Source organism: Vulpes vulpes, chromosome 1 (assembly GCF_048418805.1).
Source record: "Vulpes vulpes isolate BD-2025 chromosome 1, VulVul3, whole genome shotgun sequence".
Classification (NCBI taxonomy): domain Eukaryota; kingdom Metazoa; phylum Chordata; class Mammalia; order Carnivora; family Canidae; genus Vulpes; species Vulpes vulpes.
This window is the reverse complement of record NC_132780.1, coordinates 125,180,909-125,207,291: the sequence shown is the minus strand read 5'-3', so window position 1 is coordinate 125,207,291 and position 26,383 is coordinate 125,180,909. Positions and strand designations below refer to the sequence as shown.

The 26,383-nt window shown below is 38.9% G+C and overlaps 1 protein-coding gene across 1 annotated transcript in view; it reads right to left on the bottom strand.

The window, feature by feature from the left end:
- Positions 1-1,283: 1,283 nt before the first annotated feature.
- The window catches only part of UMPS (uridine monophosphate synthetase), a 28,745-nt gene continuing 3,645 nt past the window's right edge, over positions 1,284-26,383 (bottom strand). Inside the window, exons 2-6 of the mRNA XM_025990209.2 lie at positions 22,215-22,368; positions 19,244-19,915; positions 17,479-17,654; positions 15,918-16,032; positions 1,284-1,678 (exon numbers count right to left, since the gene is read on the bottom strand). Coding sequence (XP_025845994.1) covers positions 1,509-1,678; positions 15,918-16,032; positions 17,479-17,654; positions 19,244-19,915; positions 22,215-22,368 — 1,287 coding nt within the window. The 3' untranslated portion in view covers positions 1,284-1,508. The remainder of the gene's footprint in view (positions 1,679-15,917; positions 16,033-17,478; positions 17,655-19,243; positions 19,916-22,214; positions 22,369-26,383) is intronic.

The window sequence follows — 26,383 nt, the reverse complement described above, 5'->3', positions numbered from 1 at the left end:
TCACCCTGAATCTGAGGCCTCTGGTGGGGCCCAGAAAGCTGCATTTTAAATGCATGGTTGGGGCCTCGGATTCCCTTCTGTCATCTAGTGGGCCCTGGAGGAGTTTCAGTAGCAGAGCAGGCCGGGCCGGCAAACTGATGTGGCCGGAGCTTAGGCTTGCGAAGGGCGGCTACAGACGGCAGCACAGGAGGGAGGCCCCAAGATGGCTCATTCCATCCCATCAGCTCCGTAGTTCTGAGCGCTTCTCAATGTGCTGGTGGAGGAAGAACGGAGCCTTCAAACGCGACTGCCCCACTGGCACACTGCACTACTCAAGCCCTTGAGCATGCAGAGTGGGGGCCGTTTCAAAATGGTCACCTTAGCTCACACTCTTCATTCCCCTCCCTCCAAGATGCTTCCTGAAAAGACAAAAAGAACTACATTCCCCTCCCTCCAAGATGCTTCCTGAAAAGACAAAAAGAACTACAAAAAGAATTGGGGTAATCTCTATCAGTACTGGAGAAGAGGAATCCTCTAGAAACTCAGACGAACCTGCGGGAAATAGTGTATTTGGGGCCAGGGGAGAGGGGCCCAAATAGTGTATTTGGGGCCAGGGGAGAGGGGCCACTCACAGGGCACATGCAGGAAGGGGGATGTCCCTGGCCCCAGCTCAGCAGAAACCCAGAACTGCTGAGAACAGTGTCAGCTCTCTTGCTGGGCTTTCTCTTTATTTCTAGTGAAGGCCGACTTCCTGGTCCATGACAGGTGCAGTAATTAGGCAGGATCCTGAGCAAACCATCAAATGGAACCTTAGATGTCTTGACTCTGCGTCTTTTTTAAGTAAATGAAAGAGCAGCTTGTCCACTTGTAATCCACGTGAGGCAATGCACCTGTGACTGGCAGCACAGGTCCACAGCTGCTGCCTCAGTGACAGAATGAGTCAGGGCACCTCACCCTTGGGTGAAATGGAAGCCAGATGCTGGCTTCAGGGTCAAGCTCCCATAGTCTGGCCCCCATCCTCCCTCTGGATATGTGGACAATACGAGTAAGCAGGAAAGGAGAATAGCTAATATGTAAATATCATTTGGGTGTCACATAAGACACAGAATAAAGGAATAAAGGACACATGAAATATTGCACCGGGTTGAGTCTTTTGAGATCTTAAAATTTTTGTGTCACAGCAATTACTCAAAAAATTTGATCTAGAGATGGGGGAAATGCTTGAATGTGAAAGTCCCAAACACACACAGAACTCTGACTGCCTAATCAACATCAGTGTCAATAAAAAACAAGAACAAAACAAATGTGAAAATGAATTTATTTCAGTAACAATGCAGTGATTACTCATCATTATTTCCTAAAGACTGCCAGAAAAAAAAAAAAAAAAAGACTGCCAGAAATCCAGAAGTCGCTCCGACACAGAGCCCATGAAAGAATGCAATCCACTAAGTGCTGCTTACTGTTTCAGGCCGGTGCATCTCAGGAGACAATGTAGCTTCGAGGTCTTCACAAAAAGGTATCCAACACACTCAAATACCGAGTCTACTCAAATAAGCTTCCCAGGCAGCTTTTCGGTACAACTCAGCTGCTTCCAGACGATTAAATGATGTTATTATGCCCCGGCCTACAATGATGATATCAGAACCTCGTTTGCCAATAACTTCCTGTGGGCTATTGTACTGCTGGCCAAGATTATCCCCTGCAAAAACACAAAAGTCACTCTTTAACACAATAGAAAAAAAAAAAAATCAAGAAACCAAACAACTACTTTTCTGAAAAAGTATCTAACTAGCTCTAAATAAGTATGTGCCATTGCTCTCCACGCTGCTCCTGGAGAGCAAGTGATTAAAAGCAAGTGAAGGGACTCCTTGGCTGCGCGAGAGACCCTCCTCGCCAACGTCAAATTTTAGAGCATTTATAGTTAAGAGTATCAAAACCCAGTAAATCTCTTATGTTGCCAGGAAAGGTTATTACCAAAAAAACAAAAACCAATAAAAACTGGCCTCACCACCAAACACAATTATAGTACACATCTCAGAATCACTGTGACACGGTTGGAAAATTCCTCACAAACCTCCAACCTGACCACAACCATAGCCCCATCAAGTACTCGGGACTATATACAAACCCTAATCCTTAATTTTGACTTCCTATACTCTATCATATTTAATTAAATAACTTGTTTAATCGAAGTATAAAAAGTATGCATAATTCAGCTGCATGTCATAATGATTTGATATTTTTACACATTAGGAACTGGTCTCTAAGAAAAGTCATTACCCTGTCACCTCACAAACTTATTTCCATGTTGATTATGTTCCCTATACTGTATATTACATCCTCATGGCTTATTTTATAACTAGAAGTCTGTATCTCTTAATCCTCTTCACCTGTTCTGCCCATTCCCCAACTCCTTCCCCAAATGATAACCAACACTTTGTTTCCTGTACCTAGGAGTCTGTTTCTTTTTCTTTTTTAGATTCCAGTATAAATGAAATTGTAAGGTATTGGTCTTTGACTTATTTTACTTGGCATAATACCCTCTGGGTTCATCCACGTTGTCACAAATGACAAGATTTCACCGTTTTTTTAATGGCTGAGTAACATTCCATTATGTGACATATTCCACATCTTTCTCCATTTATCTATTAATGGATACTCGGGCTGCTTCCATAGCTTGGCTATTGTAAATAATGCTGCAATGAACATATGGGTGCATATACATCTTCAAATTGGTAGGTTTTTTTCTTCTAGTAAAATACCCAGAACTGGAATTGCTGATCGTAGGACAGTTCTACTTTTAATTTTTTGAGAAGCCAGGACTGTTTTCCACAGTGGCTGTATCAATTTGCATTCCTATGCAACACTAAGAGACCACGGTTCCTTCTTCACATCCTTGTGAACACTTGTTATTTCTTGTCTTTTTGACACTAACCACTCCGATTGGTGTGAGGTGATATCTCATTGTGGTTTTGCTTTGTATTTTCTTTGATTATTAGTGATGTTGAGTGTCTTTTCATGTACCTGTTGGTCTTCTGCATGTCTCCTTTGGAAATAGGTCTATTGAAGACCTCATTTTTTTTTTAATCCAGGGCATTTTTTAAAAAAATAAAATGCATAAGTTCTTTATGTATTTTGGATATTAACCTTTTATCCTGATGTGATGTATTATTTGCAAATTCCTTCTCTCATTCAATGCGTGCCTTTTCCTTTATTTGATGGCTTCCTTTGCTGTGCAAAAGCACAGTTTGATGTAGCCCCAATATTTTAATTTATGTTGCCCTTGCCTATGGAGACCAATCCAAAAAATATTGCTAAAAAGTAATATAAAAGAGCTTAACTGCTTATGTTTTCTTCTAGGAGTTTTGTAACTTCAGGTCTCACATTCAAATTTGAATATAGGGCAGCCCGGTGGCTCAGCGGTTTAGCGCCACCTGCAGTCCAGGTCGAGATCCTGGAGACCCAGGATCGAGTCCCATGTCGGGCTTCCTGTATGAAGCCTGCTTCTCCCTCTGCCTGTGTCTCTGCCTCTCTGTGTGTCTCTCATAAATAAGTAAGATCTTTAAAAAAATTTAATATATTTTGAATTTATTTTTGCATATGATGTAAGAAGTGTTCCAGTTTTCCCAACACCATTTGTTAAAGAAACTGTCTTTTTCCCATTGTACACTTGTCTCATATAAAAGGGTTTATCTTAGGTCTCTCTGTTCTACTCCATTGACCTATGTGTCTGTTTCCATGTCAAATCCATATTACTTCAATTACTATAGCTTTGTTGTTATAGTTTGAAATCAGGGAGTACAATACTTCCAGCTTTGTTCCTCTTCAAGACTTTTTTTTTTTTTTAAAGATTTTATTTATTTATTCATGATAAATACCAACAAAACAGGGCTGCCCCTGTTTTGACTATTTGAGGTCTTTTTGATTCTATATAAATTTTAGGATTTTTTGTTCTAGTTCTGTAAAAAAAAAAAAAAAAAGAAAAAAGAAAAAGTCATTGTTATTTTAATGGAGATTGCATTGAATCTATAGATTGCTTTGGGTAATACCGACGCTTTATAATTCTTTCAATCCATCAGCACAGAATACTTTTCTATATATTTGTATCTTCAATTTCTTTCATCAATGTCTTAATAGTTTTCAGAGTACAGGTCTTTCACTTCCTTGGTTAGATTTATTCCTTGGTGTTTTATTCCTTTGGACGCAATTGTAAATGGGTGTTCTCTCTGTGATAGCTTATCGTTAGTGCATAGTAACATAACTAATTTCTGTATGTTTATTTTGTAACCTGCAAACTCTACTGAATTCATTTATTCTAATAGTTTTATTAATAGACTCTTTAGGGTTTCCTGTAGAGATATATCTCATTTTACTGCACTTCACAGAAATTTTTTTTTCCCTTCAAATTGAAGGTTTGTGGCAACCTTGCATTCAGGAAGTCTACTGGTCTCATTTTTCCACTAGCTTCTGCTTACTTTTTATCTCTATCACATGTTGGTACTTTTCCTATTTCAAACTTTTACATTATTGTTCTATTAGTTAATCTGTGATTAGTGATCTTTGTTACTAATTTTATTGTTTGGGGGCACAATAGCCTGTGCCCATGTAAGATGGTGAACTTAATAAATATGTGTGTTCTGATTTGTTCCATCACCAGCCAGCTCTCTCCTCTGGTCCCTTCCTACTCCCTGAGACACAGCAATACCGAAATTAGGCCAATTAAATAACTGTAGGTGTCCAAGTCAAAGGAAGAATCACATGTCTCTCACTTTGAATAAAAAACTAGAGATGATTAAGCTTAGTAAGAAAAAGGCATACTGAAAAAGCCAAGACAGGCTGAAAATTAGTCCTCTTGCACCAAACAACAAAGCTGTGAATGCAAAGAAAAAGTTCTTGAAGGAAATTAAAAGTGCTACTCTACTGAACTCTAATACCACCTTATTGCTGATGTGGAGAAAAATCTTAGTGGTCTGGATAGAAAAACCAACTATAACACTTTCTTAAGCCAAAGCCTAATCCAGAGCGAGGCCCTAACTCCCTTCAATTCTATGAAGGCTGAGGGACACCTGGGTGGCTCAGTGGTTGAGTGCCTGCCTTCAGCCCAGGGCGTGATCCTGGGTCTAGGATCAAGTCCCATATTGGGCTTCCTGCGGGGACCCTGCTTCTCTTTCTGCCTATGTCTCTGCCTCTCACTCTATCTCTCCCATGAATAAATAGAATCTTAAAAAAAAAAAAAAAAAAAAGGTTTAAGGAAAGAAACTATCTCTAACATAAAAGTAGAAGGTAGGGGCACCTGGGTGGTGCAGTCAGTTGAATGTCTGACTCTTGGTTTCAGCTCAGATGATCTCAGGGTCTTGAGATCAAGCCCTGTGTCAGGCTGAGCTCAGTGAGCAGTCTGCTAGACTTTCGCTCTCCCTCTGTCCCTCCCCATCCTCTGTTCTCTAAAATAAATAAATAAATCTTAAAAAAAAAAAAAAAAAAAAAAAAAGAAAGTGTAAGGAGAAGCAGCCAGTGCTGATGTAGACGCTGCAGCTATCCAGAAGAAAGCTCAGATAATTCATAGAAGTGGCAACACTAAACAGAATTTCAAAGTAGATTAAACAGCCTTCTACTGAAAGATGATGCCATCTAGGATTCTCATAGCTAGAGAGAAATCGATACCTGGCTTCAAAGAACAGGCTGACCCTCTTTTGGTGAGTGTTGATGCTGTTTGTGACTTTAAGCTGAAGCCAATGCTTATATACCATTTCAAAAAATCCTAGGGTTCTAAAGAATTATGCTAACTCTACTCTGCCTATGCTCTATAAATGTAACAGCAAAGCCTGGATGACAGCACATTTGTTTACAACATGGTTCACTGGCTATTTTAAGTCCACTGTGGACACCTAGTGCTCAGATTGATTCCTTTCCAAATATTACTGCTTACTACAATGTACCTGCTTACCCAAGAGCTCTGCTGGAGATGTAGATTAATGCTGTCATGCCTGCTAATACAACATCGATTCTGCAGGCCATAGCAGTAATTTCAAATTTCAAGTCTTTTTTTTTTTTTTTTAAAGATTTTATTTATTTATTCATGATAGACATAGGGGGAGAGAGAGGCAGAGACACAGGCAGAGGGAGAAGCAGGCTCCATGCAGGAGCCTGATGTGGGACTTGATCCGGGGACTCCAGGATCACACCCTGGGCCAAAGGCAGGTGCTAAACTGCTGAGCCACCCAGGGATCCCCCTCAAGTCTTTATTATTTAAGAAATACGTCTCATGGGGGCACCTGGGTGGCTCAGTCAGTTAAGCATCCAACTCAGGACTTCAGTTCAGGTCATGTTCATGGGTCTTGAGATGGAGCCTGCATCAGGCTTCATGCTCAGCGGGGAGTCTGCTTGAAGATTCTCTCCCTCTGTCCCTCCCCCAACTCTCTCTCTCAGGTACGCATGTGCACTCTCTCTAAAATAAATAAAGAAATCTTAAAAAAAAAAAATCTTGTAAAGCTATAGCTGCCACAGACTGTGATTCCTCTGATAGGTCTGGGTGGGAAGGGATAGGAAGAGGTCAAAATATCAGCATTAGCAGGAAGAGTTTGGAAGTTGCTTCCTGCCCTCATGGATAATTTGAGGGGTTCAAGATTTTAGTGGAAGAAGTAAGTGCAGATGTGGGGGAAACAGCAAGAGAACTAGAATTAGAAGTCAGGCCTGAAGATGTGACTAGATTGCTGCAATCTCATGATAAAACTTAAATGGATGAGGAGATGCTTCATATGAATGAGGACAGAAAGTGGTTTCTTAAGATGGTATCTACTGGTCAAGGTGCCATAAAGACTGTTGAAATGACAACAAAGGATTCAGAATATTACCTAAACTTAGTTGATAAAGCAGTGAAGGGTCATGAGTTCAGGCCCTGTGTTGGGCTCCACAGTGGATGTGGAGCCTACTTTAAAAAAAAAAAAAAAAGCTGTCAAACAGCACTGCATACTATAGAGAAATTGTTCATGAAAGAGTCCCTCGTACAACACACTTCATTGTTGACTTATTTTTTTAAAATTGCCAAAGCTGCCCCAATCTTCAGCAATCACCACCATGATCAGTCAGCAGCCTTCAAAACTGAGGCAAAATCTTCCACCAGCAAAAAGATTACAACTTGCTGAAACTCAGATGATGGTTAGCATTTCTTAGCAATAAAATATTTTTTAATGAAGATATGTACTTTGTTTTTGACATAAAGCTACTCAACACTCTACAGTATAAAATACTCTATAGTATAAAAACACAACTTTTATATACACTGTGAAACCAAAAGATTCACTTGACTTGCTTTATTGGAATATTTACTGCAGTGGTCTGGTACTGGAGCTGCAGTATCTCTGAGGTGTTCCTGTGTATAGTATCATGCCATCTGCAACCACTGAGTTTTACTTTGTCCTAATTTGGACGCTTTTTATTTTTCTTGCCTAAATGCAGTTGGTGGACTTCCAATGCTTAATAAGTTTTTAAATTAGGTATAATTGACATATAACATTAGTTTCAGGTGTTATGACAATGATTTGGTATTTGTACACATTGCCAACTCACCACAGTAAGTCTAGTTGACAGCTATCACCTTGAGTAATTACAAATCTTCGTGTGATGAGAACTTTTAAGACTTTTACTCTCTTAGCAACTTTCCAATACGCAATACAGTATTATTTATAGTCACCATGCTTTACGTTACCATCCCTGTAATTTATTTTTAACAAACTATGCACCTTTTGACACCTATAAACTTGTTTTGTTTTTAGATTCTACATACAAGTGAGATCATGTGGTAGTTGTCATTCTCTGGCTTATTTAACAGCATAATGGCCTCAAATGTTGGAAATAGGAAGATTTTATTATTTTTATGTCATAATATTCCATTGTGCGTGTATATATATAATAGTATATAAAATACATATATATAATAGTATATACGCACAGTATAAGCACATATATGTATATATCTTTATTCATCCACTGATGGACACTGAGGTTGTTTCCAGACTGTAGCTATTAAAAATATTGCTGCAATGAATACAGAGGTGCTTGTATCATTTTGAGTTAGTGTTTTTGTTTTCCTTGGTTTAACATCCAGAAGTGAAATTACTGGGTCATATAATTTTAATTTTTTGAGGAAGCTTTACACTGTATTCTGTATTAGCTGTGTCAATTTACATTCCTGGCAACAGTGTACAAGGGTTCCCTTTTCTCCACAGCCTTGCCAACACTTCTTTTTAATAATGGCCAATCTGACAGGTGTGAGGTGATATCTCACTGTGGTTTTGATTTGCATTTCCCTGATGATCAGCGATGTTTAGCAACTTTTCCTGTGCCTGTTGGCCATCTGTATGTCTTCTTTGTAAAATGTCTTTTCAGATCTTCTGCCTATTGGTTAATTGGATTGCTATTTTCTTGGCTACTGAGGTATATATACATCCTTAGTGTATATTTTTGGTATTAGCCCCTTATCAAATAGGATTAACAAATATTTCCTCCCATTTAGTAGGTTGCCTTTTAATTTTGTTGATGGGTTTCCTTTGCTGTGCAGAATGTTTTTAATTTGATATAGCTCCTTTGTGTATTTTTTGCTTCTGTTGCTTTTAGTTTTGGTCAGATTCAAAAAAATCACTGCCAAAACTGGTGTCAAGGACCTTACCCACCTGTTTTCTTCTAGTTTTATAGCTTCAAGCCTTATTTCAAGTCTTTAATAACCTACTTTGTATTAAATTCTGTGTAGGGTGTAAGTGACACAGTTTGCTTCTTTTGCCTGTTTTTCCAACACTGTTTTATTGAAGAGACTGTCCTTTCCCCATTGTATATTCTTAGGTCCTTTATCATAAATTAGTTGACCATATATGGATGGGTTTATTTCTGGGCTTGCTACTGTGTTCCACTGATCTATGTCTTTTATTTTTTATTTTTATTTTTTTAGATTTTATTTATTTATTCATGAGAGACACAGAGAGGGACAGACATAGGCAGAGGGAGAAGCAGGCTCCCCAGGGAGAGCCTGATGTGGGACTCGATCCCAGGACCCCAGGACCATGACCTAGGCCAAGGCAGATGCTCAACCCCTGAGCCGCCCAGGTGCCCCTCTGTATGTTTTTATTTCACTACTGTTTTGATTACTATAGCTTTGTAATTATAGTTTGAAATCACAGAGTGTAATGCCTCTAATTTTGTTGTTCTTTCTGAAGACTGGTTTGGCTATTTGCGGTCTTTTTTGAATCCATACAAATGTTAGAATAGTTTGTTCTGTTTCAGTGAAAAATCCCACTGGAATTTTTATAGGGAATACACGGACTATTTTTAGTAGTATGGACATTTTAACATTAGGTCTTTCAATCCATGAACATGAGCATCTTCCCATTTATTCGTGTCATCTTCAATTCTTTCATCAAAGTCTTCCTCTGGTTAAATTTATTCCTACATATTTTTTTTAATGCCACCGTAAAATGTGATTATCTTAATTTCTCTTTCTGATAGTATGATTTTTTTTTTTTTTTTTTTTTAGATTTAGCAGAGGGAGAAGCAGGCTTCCTGTAAGGAGCCCAATATGGGACTAGATCCCGGACCCTGGGATCAGGCCCTGAGTCAAAGGCAGACGCTCAACTGCTAAGCACCCAGGTGTCCCTCAAGTGCATAGAAACGCAACAGATTTCGTATCCTGCAACTTGACTGAATTTTTTGGTGGAGTCTTTCAGGGTTTGCTATATAATATATACTCTCCAAACAGTGACAGTTTTATATCTTCATTTCCAATTTGGATGGCTTTTGTTTCTTTTTCTTGACTAAAGTCTGGGGCTAGGACTTCTAGTACCATGAAATAAAAGTGATGAGAGTGGGCAACCTTGTCTTGTTCCTGATCCCAGAAGAAAAGCTTTTATCTTTTTATTGCTGAGTATGATGTTAGCTGTGGGCTTTTCATACATGGCCTTTATTATGTTGAGGTATGTTCTCTCTACACTCACTTTAAGTCATTATCATAAATGGATACTGAATTTTGTCAAATGCTCTTTCTGCATGTGTTGACATGATTATATGATTTTTTAATTTTGTTAATGTGGTATATCACATTGATTTGTAGAACTTGAACCATACCTGTACCCCTGGAATTAATCCCAATCATGGTGCACGATCCTCTTTTTAAAAAATATTTTAATTTATTTTAGAGACAGAGAAAGACAGCCACACACACATAGGGTAGAAGGAAGTAGACTTCCTGCTGAGTGTGGAGCCCAACATGGGGCTTGATCCCATGAACCATGATATCACGACCTGCTGAAACCAAGAGCTGGATGTCCAACTAACTGAGCTACCCAGGCACCCTGGTGCATGATCCTTTTAAGGTATCACTGTATTCAGTTTGCTATTTTGTCGAGGATTTTTGCATCTGGATATACTGGCTTATAATTTTCTCTTCTTGTGGCATTCCTGGTTTTTTTTTTTTTTTTTTTAATTTATTTATTGAGAGAGAGAGAGAGAGAGAGACCAGAGACACAGGCAGAGGGAGAAGCAGGCTCCATGCCGGGAGCCCCATGTGGGACTCGATCCGGGGTCTCCAGGATTGCGCCTTGGGCCAAAGGCAGGCGCCAAACCACTGAGCCACCCAGGGATCCCTCCTGTTTGGTTTTGGTATCAGGTTTATTTTGGGGCCTAACACACTATCTACCCTAAAGAATTTCCCATGTGCACTTGAGAAGTATATTCTATTACTTTCGGATGGAATATTCCATATATACATTAAGTCCATCTGGTCTAATGTGTTGTTTAAGGCTGATGTTCCTTTACTGGTTTTCTATTTGGATAATCTATCTATTGATGTAAGTGAGGTATTAAAATTCTGTACTATTCTTGTATTACTATCGCTCCCTTTAGGACAGTTGATGTTTTCTTTATATATTTAGGTGTGCGTATGTTAGGTGCAAAAAGATTTACAAATGTTACATCCTCTTGTTGGCCTGACTCCCTTATATTATGTAATAATGTCATTGTCTCTTATTGCAGGCTTTGTTTGAAAGTCTATTTGGGGACGCCTGGGTGGCTCAGTGGTTTAGTGCCTGCCTTTGGCCCAGGGCATGATCCTGGGGTCCCAGGATCAAGTCCCACATCAGGCTCCCTGCGTGGAGCCTGCTCCTCCCTCTGCCTATGTCTCTGCCTCTCTCATGAATAAATAAATAAAATCTTAAAAAAAAAAAAAAAAAAGTCTATTTGGTCTGATAAAGGTCTATTTCTTCTGGTGTTCACCTGCACGGAATATCTTTCCTATCTCTTCACTTGTAGTCTATGTATGAAGTGTGAGTTCTTATACTTTGCTTACATCTGAAGTCAGTCTCTTGTAGGCAGCATATGGAGAGGTCTGGTTTTTCAAAGCCATTCAGCTCCTGTCTTTTGATTGGAGAATTTAGTCCACTTAATTAGTTAGGTATGTACTTATCACCATTTTGTTAAATTGTTTCCTGGCTATTTTATGGTTGCTCTGTTCTCTTGCTCTCTTCCTTTGTGGTTTGATGACTTTAATTGGTATATCTGGATTTCTTTATCTTGTGCATCTACTAAAGGATTTTGTTTTGTTGGTACCATAAGGCTCACATGTAACAGCTTACATCTATTTTAAGTTGATAACAAATGTTTAACAACATTCTAAAGCTCTACATTTTTCTCCCTCTCCATCTTTTACATTTTCTTTTTAAAAAATATTTACTTATTATTTATTGTTTATTTATTTATTATTCAGAGAGAGAGAGAGAAGCGGGCTCCATGCAGGGAGCCTGACGTGGGACTCAATCCCAGGTCTCCAGGATCACACCCTGGGCTGAAGGTGGCGCTAAACCGCTAAGCCACCGGGGCTGCCCCCTTTTACATTTTCAGTATCACATTTTATACCTGTCTTACAACATATCCTTTATTTTTTGTAGTTACAATTATTTTTATTACTTTTGTCTTTTAACTTAGAAAGGTCTAATCTGCTACCTTTACTATATATTTACCCTTCAGTGAGATTTGTTTTTCTATGTTTTATTCTAATTAGCATCTTTGTTTCAGCTTAAAGAAGTCCCTTTAATAATTGTAAGGCTGGTTTTGTGATGATGAACTCCTCCCTCAGCTTTTGCTGTTCTCTAAAACTCTTTACACCTTTCAATTCCAAACTTAGTTGAGTAGAGTTCTTTGTTGGAAGGTTTTTCTTTGAGCACTCTGAATATATTTCACCACTCTCTTCTGGCCTGTTTCTGCTAAAAAAAAAAACCCGGTAAGTCTTACTGGGGTTCCCTTGTATACATACAAGGGGGTTTTTTGCTTTTGCTGCTTTTAAGTGTCTCTCCTTGCTTTAACTTTTGACATTTTATTTTTTCTCCAAGTTTTAAAATTCCAGCTAGTAAACATACAGGACAATTGACATTTTGTGTCTTGCTGTGGATTCTTTAGATCTTTTTTGGAACTTTCGGGGCTGCCTGGGTCTGGATATCAGTTTCCTTCCCCGGGTTAGGGAAGTTTTCAGCCATTACTTCTTACACTAATATTTCTGTCCCTTTCTGTCTTCATTTTGGGACCTCTGTAATGTGAATGTCAGTTCACTTAATGCTGTCCATAAGCTATCTTCACTTTTTTCATCTTGCTGCTCTGATTGGGTGAGTTCCCCTACCTTGTCATCAAGTTCACTGATCCTTCTGCTTCATATAGTTTGTGTTTTTAAAAAAGATTTTATTCATTCATTCATACATACATACATACATACATTCATGAGAGACAGGGAGAAGCAGGCTCCCTGTGGTGAACCTGATGCGGGACTCCATCCCAGGATCCTGGGATCACTGCCCTGAGCCAAAGGCAGATGCTCTCCCCCTGAGCCCCACCCAGGTGCCCCTAGTTTGTGTATTTTTCAATTATTATATTCCTCAGCTCTGGGACTTCAATTTAGTATTTTCTTATATTTTCTTTTCTGTTGAAATTCTCACCGTGTTCATCCATTTTTCTCCTGAGTTTGGTGAGCATCTTTAGGACTATTACTTTGAACTCTTTATCAGGTATGTCATTACTTTTTCTGAGGTTGTATGTGTCTTCTTACATTGGGAATATAAAGCCTTTTGTTTCTTCGTTTTGCCTGTTGCTTATTGGTTTTTATACATTAGATGAAATAACCACCTCTCCCAGTCTTGAAAAAATGGCCTTGCAGAGTAGATAAAATTTATCATTCAAACCTGCCTTAGTTCTCAGATGTCTTTGTAATTGTTCAAGCAATCTATTATATTTTTTAATGGCTCCCAGCAGTTGGAAGTATGCCAACACTTGTCAGTGTCCCAATCAGCAACTAGATTCAGGCTGACTGGAAGCCAGACCCTCAGGCAAGAGCTTTTAAAATCAAATATATATAGTTCTGTGCAATCAAAAGCATAAGCCCTATTGGCCATTGGCCACCAGAACCAGGTTATTTGGAGGTATCTCCCCAGTGGCAGTAGCAAAAATCAGGGCCCCAGATGAACATCAAGACTATTTTTTGGGAGATACTGGCAAGCTGTGATGAGGGAGAGTGTAAAGATGGTGTCTGCCAGCTTTGTTCCTGAAAACAGCTCTGTAGGTCCCAGGTATGTGCCAAACCTAAAGCCTGACCTCAGTCTCAAGCTCCCAAACAAGCAAATATGCCTCTTTCATAGAAAGACTGGTAGTGGTTGCCTGCCAAGAACTGTTGCTCTGTTAATAGTTCCATGGGACCCAAGACCATAAGCTCCTCTGGCCTCCAAAGCTAAGTGAATAGGGGATGTCCCCTGGGCAGCTGTAAAACTCGGGACACCAGCTATGAATAAAAACTCCTTTTTGGATAATACTGGTACTATGGACTGTGGCAGGGGTAGAGCATGAAGATTAAATGTGTGTGTGAAATTAGGTGCCTGCTCCCCATGCCAGCACTTTATTACTACTTCTGAGCTGGGACTTAGAGAGTGAGTCCAAGTATATGAGCCCTTTAAGAGAGTATGGATAGAAGCCCTGTTGGTTTTCCAAAGCTGGGAGTACTTGATGTGCAGTTCAACCCTTTCACTCTTTGATTTCCCCCACCCACCCTTTTCTAAAAAAATGATTTTACTATTTGAGAGTCATGGAGATATTGAGAAAGCGCAGGAGGAGGACCCTGGGATCATGACCTGAGCCACTCAGGCGCGCCTTGACTTGCAAGTCAGCTTTACAGTGAGACTGTGTCCCAGCCTTTCCTCCCCACTCTGATGTGGTTTTCTTCCAATCTCCCAAATGTACAGTCCTTGCTCAGCCAGACTTTAGGTTTTTTTTTTTTCCCCAGAGAAAATGTCCCGTAAATAGCTGCCATTTCTGTGTCCGCAGGAGGAGGTGAGTTCAGGATTTTCTTATATTACCATTTTGTACCAGAGCCCCACATTTTCCTTTTAAAATTCTGTTGCTCATTTTTCAAATTTAAGATACTTTAAATACTCCTACAAGGCTAGATCCTATCTAGGCAAAAGAATTATGGGGCTTATGATGAACATTAACAGTTGTTAAGCACAGTATTAAGACATCCTGTAAACTGCATTACATACCTCATTATCTCATGTAAGTCTCTTGACAATCCTTTGAAGTCAACACTGTGATTATCCCCATTTATACTTTAAAACGACACCAATTTAAAATAACTGTCTTGTCCAAAGATACTGACTCAAAACATTCAGTGCAAATTAAAATGTCAAAGGTTGTCAAGCGCTAAGGCAGTTGTTACAAAGCCTGAGATGGGTAAGTCATTCTGCTGCAGCCTATTCTGAAGCATAGAAAATCTGTAAATGGTATAGGAAACTGCCACTATTCCTTAACTTATCTGAATTTTCACTATACTATTAGTTTTCCTCCTGATTAACTTTTTTGAAAGATTTTATTTATTGCGGAGACTGGGTGGCTCAGTTGGTGTTGGTTAAGCATCCAACTCTTGATGTCAGCTAAGGTCATTATTGCAGGGTTGTGGGACTGTGCTCAGCACAAACGTTCACGTGTTCTCTCTCAAATATATATATATTTTTTAATTTTTAGAGAGAGCATGTAAGTAGGGGGGAAGAGAGGAAATCCAAGCAGTGTTGCTTTCTGCTTAGGCAGAAAACATCACAGAAAATAAAAGTACAGTTAAACTCCAAAAAGGTGGAAATTTCCTCAAGTATGGTTATATTATGTATATACATAATTAACCTTGAGAGAGCCAACAGGAATCTGCTAGTATTCTTGTACAGCATATTGTTCATTCCTCCAACATTTCTATTAATATTTAAGGACCATTTATGAAACACAGGGGAAAAGGTAACTCTGGAAATGCAATACAACATCAGAAATATAAACCATTCTCCAATTCAATGTGCGTTTGTGAGTATATACAAAAGGAAGGATACAAACACACCAATTGTGTGATTATCTCTAGAGAGGAAAGCTAGACTGGGGAATGAATGGTGCATTGGAGAGAGGACTAGTATAAAATCTACTTTTAACATTCTTAAAGTAACTTCTATTTCACTCAGCTAAGCAATTTTTCTTGCACAATTCAGGAAACCAAAGCCACCGAGTCCCACAGAACATTTAAAAATACGTATTTTTATAACCGGTTTACTCCCTTTACTATAGATTATATTTGTCCTGTTTTTTTAGCCACTATTACTACTTGTCTCAGACTGGTGAAAATGTTATTTTGAGAAACATGAAACACACTCAAGAATCACAATGGACATTAGCACATCATGGTTCTTCAAACCACTGGATTTTATATAGTCTAGAGCATTCTTCCTTGATCACAGAATGCGTCTTATGGCAGCATATTCAGAATATTAGGAAAGATTATTACAGTTCTAGATGAACAAGCTTTCTCTTTAGCAACTTTGTAATAACACAAAATTTTACTGCCTGTAAAGGAGCATTTTGGAAAAACCACGACCAATAAACATATTTACCTCCTGCTTCTAACTGAACTCCTGGAGTCAAATGAAGAAATTCTGGCTTCATGCTTACTCGGGAGCCGGAAATAAAACCAACCACAAATTCAGAATGCTCCTCTGCCATTCTAACCTAAAAGGAATGTAATAGGACAGATTACAAGTAGTTAATTACAGTGAATAATAGTTCTATAAGTAAAATATCAACTCAGGTAACTATTTTACACATGTCTTTCATATCTAAAACAGGTAATCTTAGGGCAACCCAGGTGGCTCTCAGCAGTTTAGTGCCATCTTCAGCCCAGGGCATGATCCTGAAGACCCGGGATCGAGTCCGTCAGGCTCCCTGCGTGGAGCCTGCTTCTCCCTCTGCCTCTCCCTCTCTGTGTGTCTCTATGAATAAATAAATAAAACAGGTAATCTTAAATAAGAATCTAGATACATCACCCATTATCACCCTTCTCCCAATTAATCATACCTTAAAAACATTAAAGAATCCTATACTGTGTGCATCTAAAATTGAGATGCTGAATAATAATGCTTGGGAACCTACCTGCTTCTGAAGAGGGTATGTGGAGGGTACTCTAAAATACATTAATAATGGTATGAAACTAAACTGAAGACTTACTGCCTACACCTCCACAGGGTACTACACTATACCCGAACACCTACCATATAAAAATAGCTATGTCGTCAAGACCTAGAGAAATCTCACATTTTACTATATTCCTTTCTTTAACACTTGCCAATAACTTATCTCCACTATTTCCATTCCTTCTCCTCACATTTATAGAAGTTTCCCTAGAAGGCTGTCTTTCATGAACCTCCTACTGTTCTATTTGTGCTGCCAAGTATTAGCACTGACTCATGGACTGTCTATGAGATCTGGGAAATCACATTTACAGTCAATTTAGGGGTAGGGTTAAAACCTAGCCCCATGGCCATGTGATTTCTTCATAGCTCCACAGAGAATATTTGAATATAAAAATTTTTTTTCATGTAAAAATTAACATTAAAATTCCTATTACTTTTAAAAGTAAATCTGTAAAGTAACTTTTTAACTAGATAATTATCCATCTCATTTTATTCTGCTGTGCAGGTGTTAACATATATGCATTATAGGAACTTTTAATAATGGGGGGGTTACTGAAGAAAACACTATGTCAGAACTCTAGAGTTTTCTCACACAATACCAATCAAGAGCAAAGACTTAAAAAACATTAGGCTGTTGTGATGAGAATATGCATCTCTGCAGACTTGGGAGATTCTGAGGAACTGCATGTCTGAAGAAGCCCTTCAATTTCAACTCATGGCAAAATGAAACAAACAAAAAACCAACTATCTAAAGACCAGGCTGACCAAACACCTGTCTCTCAATATTTGTAGCTCTTAAATGCCCACTACAAAATATAAAATGTTATTATCAGGAAACTCTAGCCATCTAGCGTTACTGTCACCCTAACAGCTGTTTTTTGGGGAGGAAAAGTTCCATAAATCTCAAATTTAAGATGTTTGCTTTCTCTGTAACTTATAGCACAACAGTCCTGGTCTTCTATCACCCCATCCCTCTGTCACTTACCGCTGCTTTAGTATAGTTGCCTGTAGCCAAGGAGCCAGCAGAGCTCATCTCTGCAATGAGTAGGCACCCCCGGTGCAAAGGCAGGCCTACTTCTCTCAAGCCTTGCACAACCCCCGAGCCTGGCACCACGTGAGCATTGACCAGATCTGCCCAAGAAGCTATTTTGAAGACTCCACCTAAAAAGTTGAAAAGAAGATAGTGGTTTTTGTTTGCAAATTGCCTTTTTTCCCCACCCCAACTCTCAAGTAATCTCATAATAACATGCTAATGAGACAGTGAAGTCCCTGGAGAACTGCAGTGATTACCTGGTGATCTATGGGTTCATCTGCGAGACTGTTCACCTGGTGACTAGTTGCAAGAGCACGATGAGCAGAAAGTCTTATAATTTCTGCACTTAGTTATCAGCAACACTGATAAGACTGGTTTTCCTTGCAGGCTGAAAGCTTCTAACGGCCAATAAACCATGCAAGTAGAAATGGGACTGCAGTGGGAGATGGGCATTTGAGGTTGAAGACGCCAGCATTCTAAAATGCCTTTGAAGATGACCAGCGTTCATTCTGCAGGAATCTCTCAGCAACTTTGCCATCTCTCAAAGCTTCTACTTGTTCCTTAGGCCTCTTACTGTCAACAGGCAACTATATTCACTTTAAAAGTGGACAGCAGGGGATCCCCTGGGTGGCTCAGCGGTTTAGCTCCTGCCTTTGGCCCAGGGTGCAATCCTGGAGTCCCGGGATCAAGTCCCACATCGGGCTCCTGCATGGAGCCTGTTTCTCCCTCTGCCTGTGTGTCTGCCTCTCTCTATGTCTACCATGAATGAATGAATGAATAAATAAATCTTAAAAAAAAAAAGTGGACAGCAATACCCTTAATCGATTTCTGAAACAACTATATGCAAACCTGTAGTTTGTGTAACTCTTACATTAGCAGATAAAGCAAGCAATGTGATGATGGTGGAACACCTTAAGCACAGGAAGAAAAGTCACAGACAAATCTATCCTAAAGAGTTAAGCACAAGCACGTACTACTTTAAGAATTACTGTTATAAAAAAAAAAAAAAGAGTAACTGTTATCTACAAGATGCCTATAAAGTGTTAACCCTTCAATAGATATTTTATTCTGTTATTTAAGCAAAAAAAGCTGTCCTATACATTATGGCAGAAACTTCCATAGAACAGGTAGAAAATTAAAATTTTTTAAACCAACATATGCTCTATTTTGAGTTCCCATTTAACAACAAAAAAAGTACACCAATAAATTTTTTTTTTGCCAAAAATAAATGTTACAACTTTACACTTCTATTTCATTATTTCCTCTATCTCCAATTTTCATTTCTCAAATATTCAGAACTGTGTTCTGCCAAAGCCAACATCTGCCATTCTTGTCTGCCTAGAACCTGCATCCCCTTCTTCTGGCATCAGCACACCCATTTTCTTTGGGGAAATTACCTTTAACCACAGCTTATTTCAAAAAATTTACAGTTAACCAGAAGTGGGGCATATATCACCAAGCTAATAAAGGTATTATTCTATAACCCAGGCCTCAGTGACTAGTTTGGGGTAGGCATGAGGAATGTGCCTACCTGAGAAGGAAGTTGAGAGAAGAAAGCAGAGCTGAGATGGCAAGAAGTCCCAAAAGACTTGTACTTGAGCTCTTAGATCCAACCATCCCTGACAGACTGTTCTATGGCTGGACTTTCAGTGATGTTTCCTTTTGTTCTTCAGGCAGTTTAGGCTAAATTTGTTTTTGCAGGTCCCTAAATACTTACCTTCATACTGTTTTTTTACTGTGTTTCCTATATCTGCAAATTTCCGGTCTTCAAATATTAAGAACTCATGGCGTTTTGCCAGAGCTGTTAGCTCCTTCATCACATCCAGAGTAAAATCATTCAAAATATCTACGTGAGTCTTGAGTATGCAGATGCTGGGTCCTAAAGCATCTGCTAGCTGTAACAGCTCTCTGGACTCTGAAATATCAGCAGACAGACAAAGATTGGTCTCTTTCTTCTGCATAAGCTTGAAAAGCTTCGATGCGACTGGGTGGATCCTGGGCAGCTCTGCACGTGCACCAAAGCTGAGTTCTCTGGGAGCTTTGTTTACAGAAAGGAGTGAATCATTATGATTAGCTGCCACAAAAACATTCTCCTGAATAAATCTCTTCACTCTCTCGACCATCTCAGCATCAATTTTTTTCTGTTGCTCAAGAATCTCCAGCATTTTGGACAATGTACACACTGAGTGAAGATGGATCCCATGTGCCTGCAACTTGTCTTTGCCTCCTTGCTCTCTGTCCAGCAGCACTATGGCATCAGTGACCTTCAAGCCCTCCTTCTGAAGAACCTCAACAGTTTCTAAAACACTAGATCCACTGGTGACAACATCTTCAATGATCAAACAGGTTTCTCCTGGATTAATAGCTCCTTCTACAAGCCGCTTTGTACCTAGAAAAGAAAAAAATGCTAATTTCAATTTAAAATTATGTATTTCAGCCAACTCAAAATATATCTTGCATTATAAATTTGGCACTGAAGAGGTAGATGACCTAAATCTTATTTTCTGAAAGTCTGAGCTACTTCAGCCCTGATAAATCTTCATCAAGCCATGATTACCAGTGTTCAGTGTTCCTGTATCTGAAAATTCTCAAAGTTACATATGTAGAATATTTGCAGCAAAACTAGCAAATTCCCTTACAGAGTAATAAACACACTTAAAGTGTTCATGATCAAAATTTCAAATATGGGGTTTCTTAAAGCAAGATAATGTAGACCAAGGAAAGTTATGAAACAGTAACCCAATACAATGAACCATTCCTTTTCAAACAAGTTCATTATTCAAGATTAGTCAAACAGCAGGCCTTTTAAGGAAATAAAGAGAAAAAATATTCAGCAACCATTTAGATCCATCACTACAACTTTATGAATTATATAAGCAATGTGAGTGAATGTACTTCCTCACTCCAACTCCCACCATATACTTGCAGATAATCTACACAGACTATAGACTCATTTTCTAGTTTCCACAACCAAATCTGTCTTAAATTAGTGAGCAATTTGTCCACTGTTTGAGCTTTATCACAGGTACCATCTTTGCCTTTCCCCATTTCTTTCGTCCCCTTAAACTGGCAAACTGAACTGAACCAGCTTAGACTAGAATGTAAGACTATGACACTTATATACATAATTTCTGATCTTATTCTAAGAAATATTTTTAAAAACATAAATAAAAACAATAGCTTCTGTATGGGCAGGGATTCATACAGATAAATACTGTGCCATCGAGCAGCAAAAATACTGTTTTAAGTGGAGAATTTCAAACAAAGTATAACAAACACCCTAAATGCTTTGCCACTTAACTCATGGTCAGTCTTGTTTCAGCTACATCCCCACTTTTTCCCTCCCCTGACAATTTTTAGAAGCAAACCTTTGATGTCATGATTTTCATCACAAAAATTTTTAGAATGCATCTTGTAAAAGATAAGGACTCTATTATAAAATCTAACAAAAATACTACCACATTAACATGAAACACACACAAAAAAACATTAATTCCCCAATGTTGTCAAATTTAAAGTCAGTTCCAATATTTTCAGATTGCTTAAAAATTTTTTTTTGGTAATCTCTATCCTCAATATGGTGCTTTAACACTCAACCCCAAGGATCAAGAGTCCCATGCTCCTTTGACTGAGCCAGCCAGGTGCCCCTGGATTTTTTCTTTTTTTTTTAAGATTTTATTTGGGGATCCCTGGGTGGTTCAGGGGAATCCTTGGGTGGCTCAGCAGTTTGGTGCCTGCCTTTGGCCCAGGGCGTGATCCTGGGGTCCTGGGATGGAGTCCCACATCAGGTTCCCCACGTGGAGCCTGCTTCTCCCTCTGCCTGTGTCTCTGCCTCTCTCTCTCTCTCTCATATGAGTGAATATAATCTTAAAAAAAAGATTTTATTTATTTATTCATGAGAGACAGAGAAAGAGAGAGAGGCAGAGACGCAGGCAAAGGGAGAAGCAGGCTCCATGCAGGGAAGCCCGATGTGGGACTCGAACCCGGGACCCTAGGATCATGCCCTGGGCCGAAGGCAGAAGCTCAATCACTGAGCCACCCAGGCATCCCTGATCTGTTTTTTAAAGCAAGCTCAACAGGGCACCTGGCTGGCTCAGTTGGTTGAGAGTCTGATTTTGGCATAGGTCATGATCTCAGAGTCTTAGGATGGAGCCCCACATTTGGTTCCCTGCTCAGCGAGGAGCCTGCTTCTCCCTCTGCCCCTACTTCTCCCCCTGCTTGTGCTCACTCTCTGTCAAGTAAATACAATTTAAAAATAATAAAATATAAATAAAGCAAGTTCACGTGTATAAAACATACCTTATAACCTACTGCCAAGGACCCATGAAAATAAACCTTCCTTTAGAGAATTTTATGTGGCATTTCTCTTTATGCAATTTAGATTATAAACATACTAGGAAAAGTAGGTGTTCTTACAATATTCTGACGAGAGAAGGATTCGTTTAAAATGTTGGGTTTCATAGATAAGGTGCAAAAGAAGCGCTTTTCAACATTGTTTAGTCAATACAAAACATTTTACCCCTAGACTCTAAAGGAAAGGAAGGCGATTTACATAATAGTTAACTAATCCTAAAGGACCTATGAAGAATATTCAAGGCAACTTTGGCAAACATCAGTGCCTAGAAGAAAAAAACTATAACATTATCAGGTTACATATCAACTTAAAGCATATAATATTTTTATTTTACCATAATCCTTTGTTTCTTTCCTTCTAATAAGCATTGGAATTTGGTTGGTTGAACAGATAACTGTAGCCAATGGTAAAGCGGTATAAGGTACTCCACACACAGTGTCAAAATTGATTCCTGCATTTTGGGCAGTTTGGAATAAAATATCTGCAACCTGTAAGAAAATGAACACAAACTAAATATTATTATCTTAAATGGTATATAACTCATGTTAACATTATATTAAAGACAGTAATAAACTAATAGAAGGTAGTCTCAAACTTGATCAGAAAAGTCTGTATGCCTTTTTGTTAAATGACCTCTCTATAAAATCCAGTTACAAATATAAAAACACAAGAATGAACCCACTTGTCTAAATGACTCAGAGTCTGGGACACTTGGGTGGCTCAGCGGTTGAGCAGCTGCTTTTGACTCAGCGTGTGTTCCTGGAGTTCCCGGATCGAGTCCCACACTGGGCTCCTGCATGGAGCCTGCTTCTCCCTCTGCCTATGTCTCTGCCTCTCTCATGAATAAATAAATAAAATCTTAAAAAAAAGGGGGGGGGGTAGCCTGGGTGGCTCAGTGCTTTAGCGGCACCTTCAGCTCATGGTGTGATCCTGGAGACCCAGGATCAAGTCACATGTCAGGCTCCCTGCATGGAGCCTGCTTCTCCCTCTGCCTGTGTCTCTGCCTCTCTCTCTCTCTCTCTCTCTCTCATGAATAAATAAATAAGATCTTTAAAAAAATAAAAATAAAAAAATAAATGACTCAGGGTCTGCTCTGAGAGCACCGCAGAACGTGTTGGGGAAGGCTATGATGATGACACCAAAGACTAAGGATGGCTCCCAGTCCTCTCAGTTTCCCTTAGTAATCCATTATGATTTGACTATTTAAACCTTCCCATACACCTGGTAGCTACATTTTCTGCCTGAAAGAAGTCTTTTTTTTTTTTTTTGAAAGAAGTCTTACTGAGAAGTTTCATAAGAGAAACTAAGAGAACAATACTACTTAAATTGCATCAAAAAGAATAAAATACCTAGGAATAAATTTAACCAAAGTAAAGACCTGTACACTGAAAACTTTAGGATGCTAGTGAAAGTGAAGACAGAAATAAATGCAGTGGTATTCCCTGCATATGAATTATAAATGTCTATACTACCCAAAGCAGATACAATGCAATCCCAATTACAATGGCATTTTTTTTTTTCAGAAATAGAACAAAGAATCCTAAAATTTGTATGGAGCCTCAAAAGACCCCAAATGGCCAAAGCAGTCTTAAGAAAGATACAGCTGAGGGCATCATACTCCTTGATTTCAGACTATACTACAAAGCTAGAGTAATCAGAAGAGTGTTCTATTGGCATAAAAACAGATACATAGATCAATAGAACAGAACAGAGCCCAGAAATAAACCTATACTTTTGTGGTCTATTATGGCAAAGGAGCCAAGAACGTACATTCTTGGGAATGGGAAAAGGACAATTTTGTCAATAAACAGTGCTGGGAAAATTGGACCACTATCTTACACCACATACAAAAATTAACACAAAACAGATTAGACTTGAATGTAAGATCTGAAACTAAAAAATTCCCACAAGAAAACATAGGTGGGAAGCTCCTTGACTTAAGTCTTGGCAATGATTTTTTGGATTTGACAGCAAAACTAAAGGCAACAAAAGCAAAAATAAATAAACGGGATTACTTCCAACTAAAAGGCTTCTGTATGGTAAAAGAAACCAACAAAATGGAAAACAACAACAACAACAACAGGGTGCCTGATTGGCTCAGTTGGTTAAGTGTCTGTCTCAGGTCACGACCCCAGTCGTGTATCAGGCTCCTTCTCTGTCTCCCTCCCTTCGGTTGGGTGCTCACTCACTCTCAAATAAACGAATCTTAGAAAGGAATAAAGAAACTGACCCAAAATATTTGCAGATCATATATCTGATATGGGGCTAATATATAAAGAAGGACTCATATACCTTAATAACAATCAACCCAATTAAAACATGAGCGGAGAACCCAGACAGACATTTTTCCAGAGAAGACAAATCGCCAACACATACATGAAAAGGTGCTCAACATTACTAATTATCAGGGAAATGCAAATCAATACCAGAATGAGATTCCATTTCACCCTTGTCAGAATGGCTACCATCCAAAAGAGAAGAATAAGAAGCATCAGCAAGGATGTGGAGAAAAGGGACCCCTGTGTCCTGATGGCAGGACACTATGCACCCACTAGGAAAAACAGTATGGACGGTCTCAAAATATTAAAAATAGAACTACCTTATGACCCGGCAATTTCATTTCTTGGTATGTATCTAAAAAAACCAAACCAAACCAAAACACTGATTTTAAAAGATATGTGCACCCCTATGTTTACAACAGCATTTCCTACAACAGCCAAGATATCGAAGCAACCTGGGTGTCCTGTGTGGTACAATGGAGTATTACTCAGCCATAAAAAAAATGAGATCTTGTCATTTGTGACATGAGGAGACGCTGAGGGTATTACCCTAAGTGAAATAAGAGAAAGACAAATACTATATGATTTCACTTATATATGAAATCTAAAAAAAAACAAAAGAACAAACCAGAACTAGACTCATTCTCTAATGGCCTAGTGGTTGCCAGAAGGGAGGAGGCGGGGAAATGAGCAAAATGAGTGAAGGAGGGTGGGAGGTACAGGTTTCCAGTTATGGGAAATGAATAAATTATGAGAATTAAAGGTACAGAATAGAAAATAGTGGCAGATGGTAGCCACACTTGTGGTGAGCACAGCAGGAAGTAATTCTTCCAATCACTATGTTGTACACCTGAAACTAAAGTAACACTGTGCCCGCTATACTTCAGTTTAAAAACCATGGAACAAAAGTAAAAAGAAAAAAAAGAAACAGATTCATAGAGAGCTGGCAGTTAGCAGAGCAGAGTTGGGTGGGGAGGGGGATAGGAGACACAGCTGAAGGTGACTGAGGGTTTAAAATAAATGTCACTGGGAAGAAAAGTACAGCATAGGGAATATAGTCAATAATAATGTAGTCACTTTGTATGGTGACAGACGGTAACTACACTTATTGGGGTGAGCATTTCAAAATGCATATAATTTCAAATCACTGTATTGTACACGTAAAACTAATAAGTAGTTTACTATATATTATATATAGTATACTATACATATGTAGTATACTTCAATTAAACATTTTTTTTTTTTTTTTACTTATGATAGTCACAGAGAGAGAGAGAGAGAGAGAGAGGCAGAGACACAGGCAGAGGGAGAAGCAGGCTCCATGCACCGGGAGCCCGATGTGGGACTCGATCCCGGGTCTCCAGGATCGCGCCCTGGGCCAAAGGCAGGCGCCAAACCGCTGCGCCACCCAGGGATCCCCAATTAAACATTTTTTAAAAGGAAAAACCCTAAGGACTCCACCAAAAAACTATTAGAATAAGTGAATTCAGTAAAGCTGGAGGATACAAAATCAATATACAAGTATCTGTGGTGTTTCTCTACACAAAGTAGCAGAAAGAAATCAAGAAAATAATCTTATTTACAATAGCATCAAAAGGAATTAAATACCTAGGAATAAATTTAAGACCATTAAGACTCTGATGAAAGACACTGAAGATGACCCAAGTAAATGAAAAGATACATGATGCTCATGGATTAGTAATATTAATTCTTGCTAAAATGTCCATACTATTCAAAGGGAACTACAGATTCAATACAAACCCTATCAAAATCCTACTAGCACTTTTCACAGAACTAGAACAAATAATCCTAAAATTTATATGGAACCACAAAAGACCCAAAATAGCCAGAGAAATCCTGAGAAAAGGGATCCCTGGGTGGCTCAGCAGTTTAGCACCTGCCTTCGGCCCAGGGCGTAATCCTGGGGTCCTGGGATGAGTCCCACATCAGGCTCTCTCCATGGAGCCTGCTTCTCCCTCTGCCTGTGTCTCTGCCTCTCTCTCTGTGTCCCTCATGAATAAATAAATAAAATCTTAAAAAAAAAAAAAAAAAGACAAAGCTAGAAGTATCACAATCCCAGACTTTAAACTACAAAGCTGAAGTAACCAAAACAGTATATAGTACTGGCACAAAAAAACTGATCAATGGAACTGAGCGCCTGGAAATAAACCCACTCATATACGATCAATTAATCTACAACACAGGAGGCAAGAATATACAATGG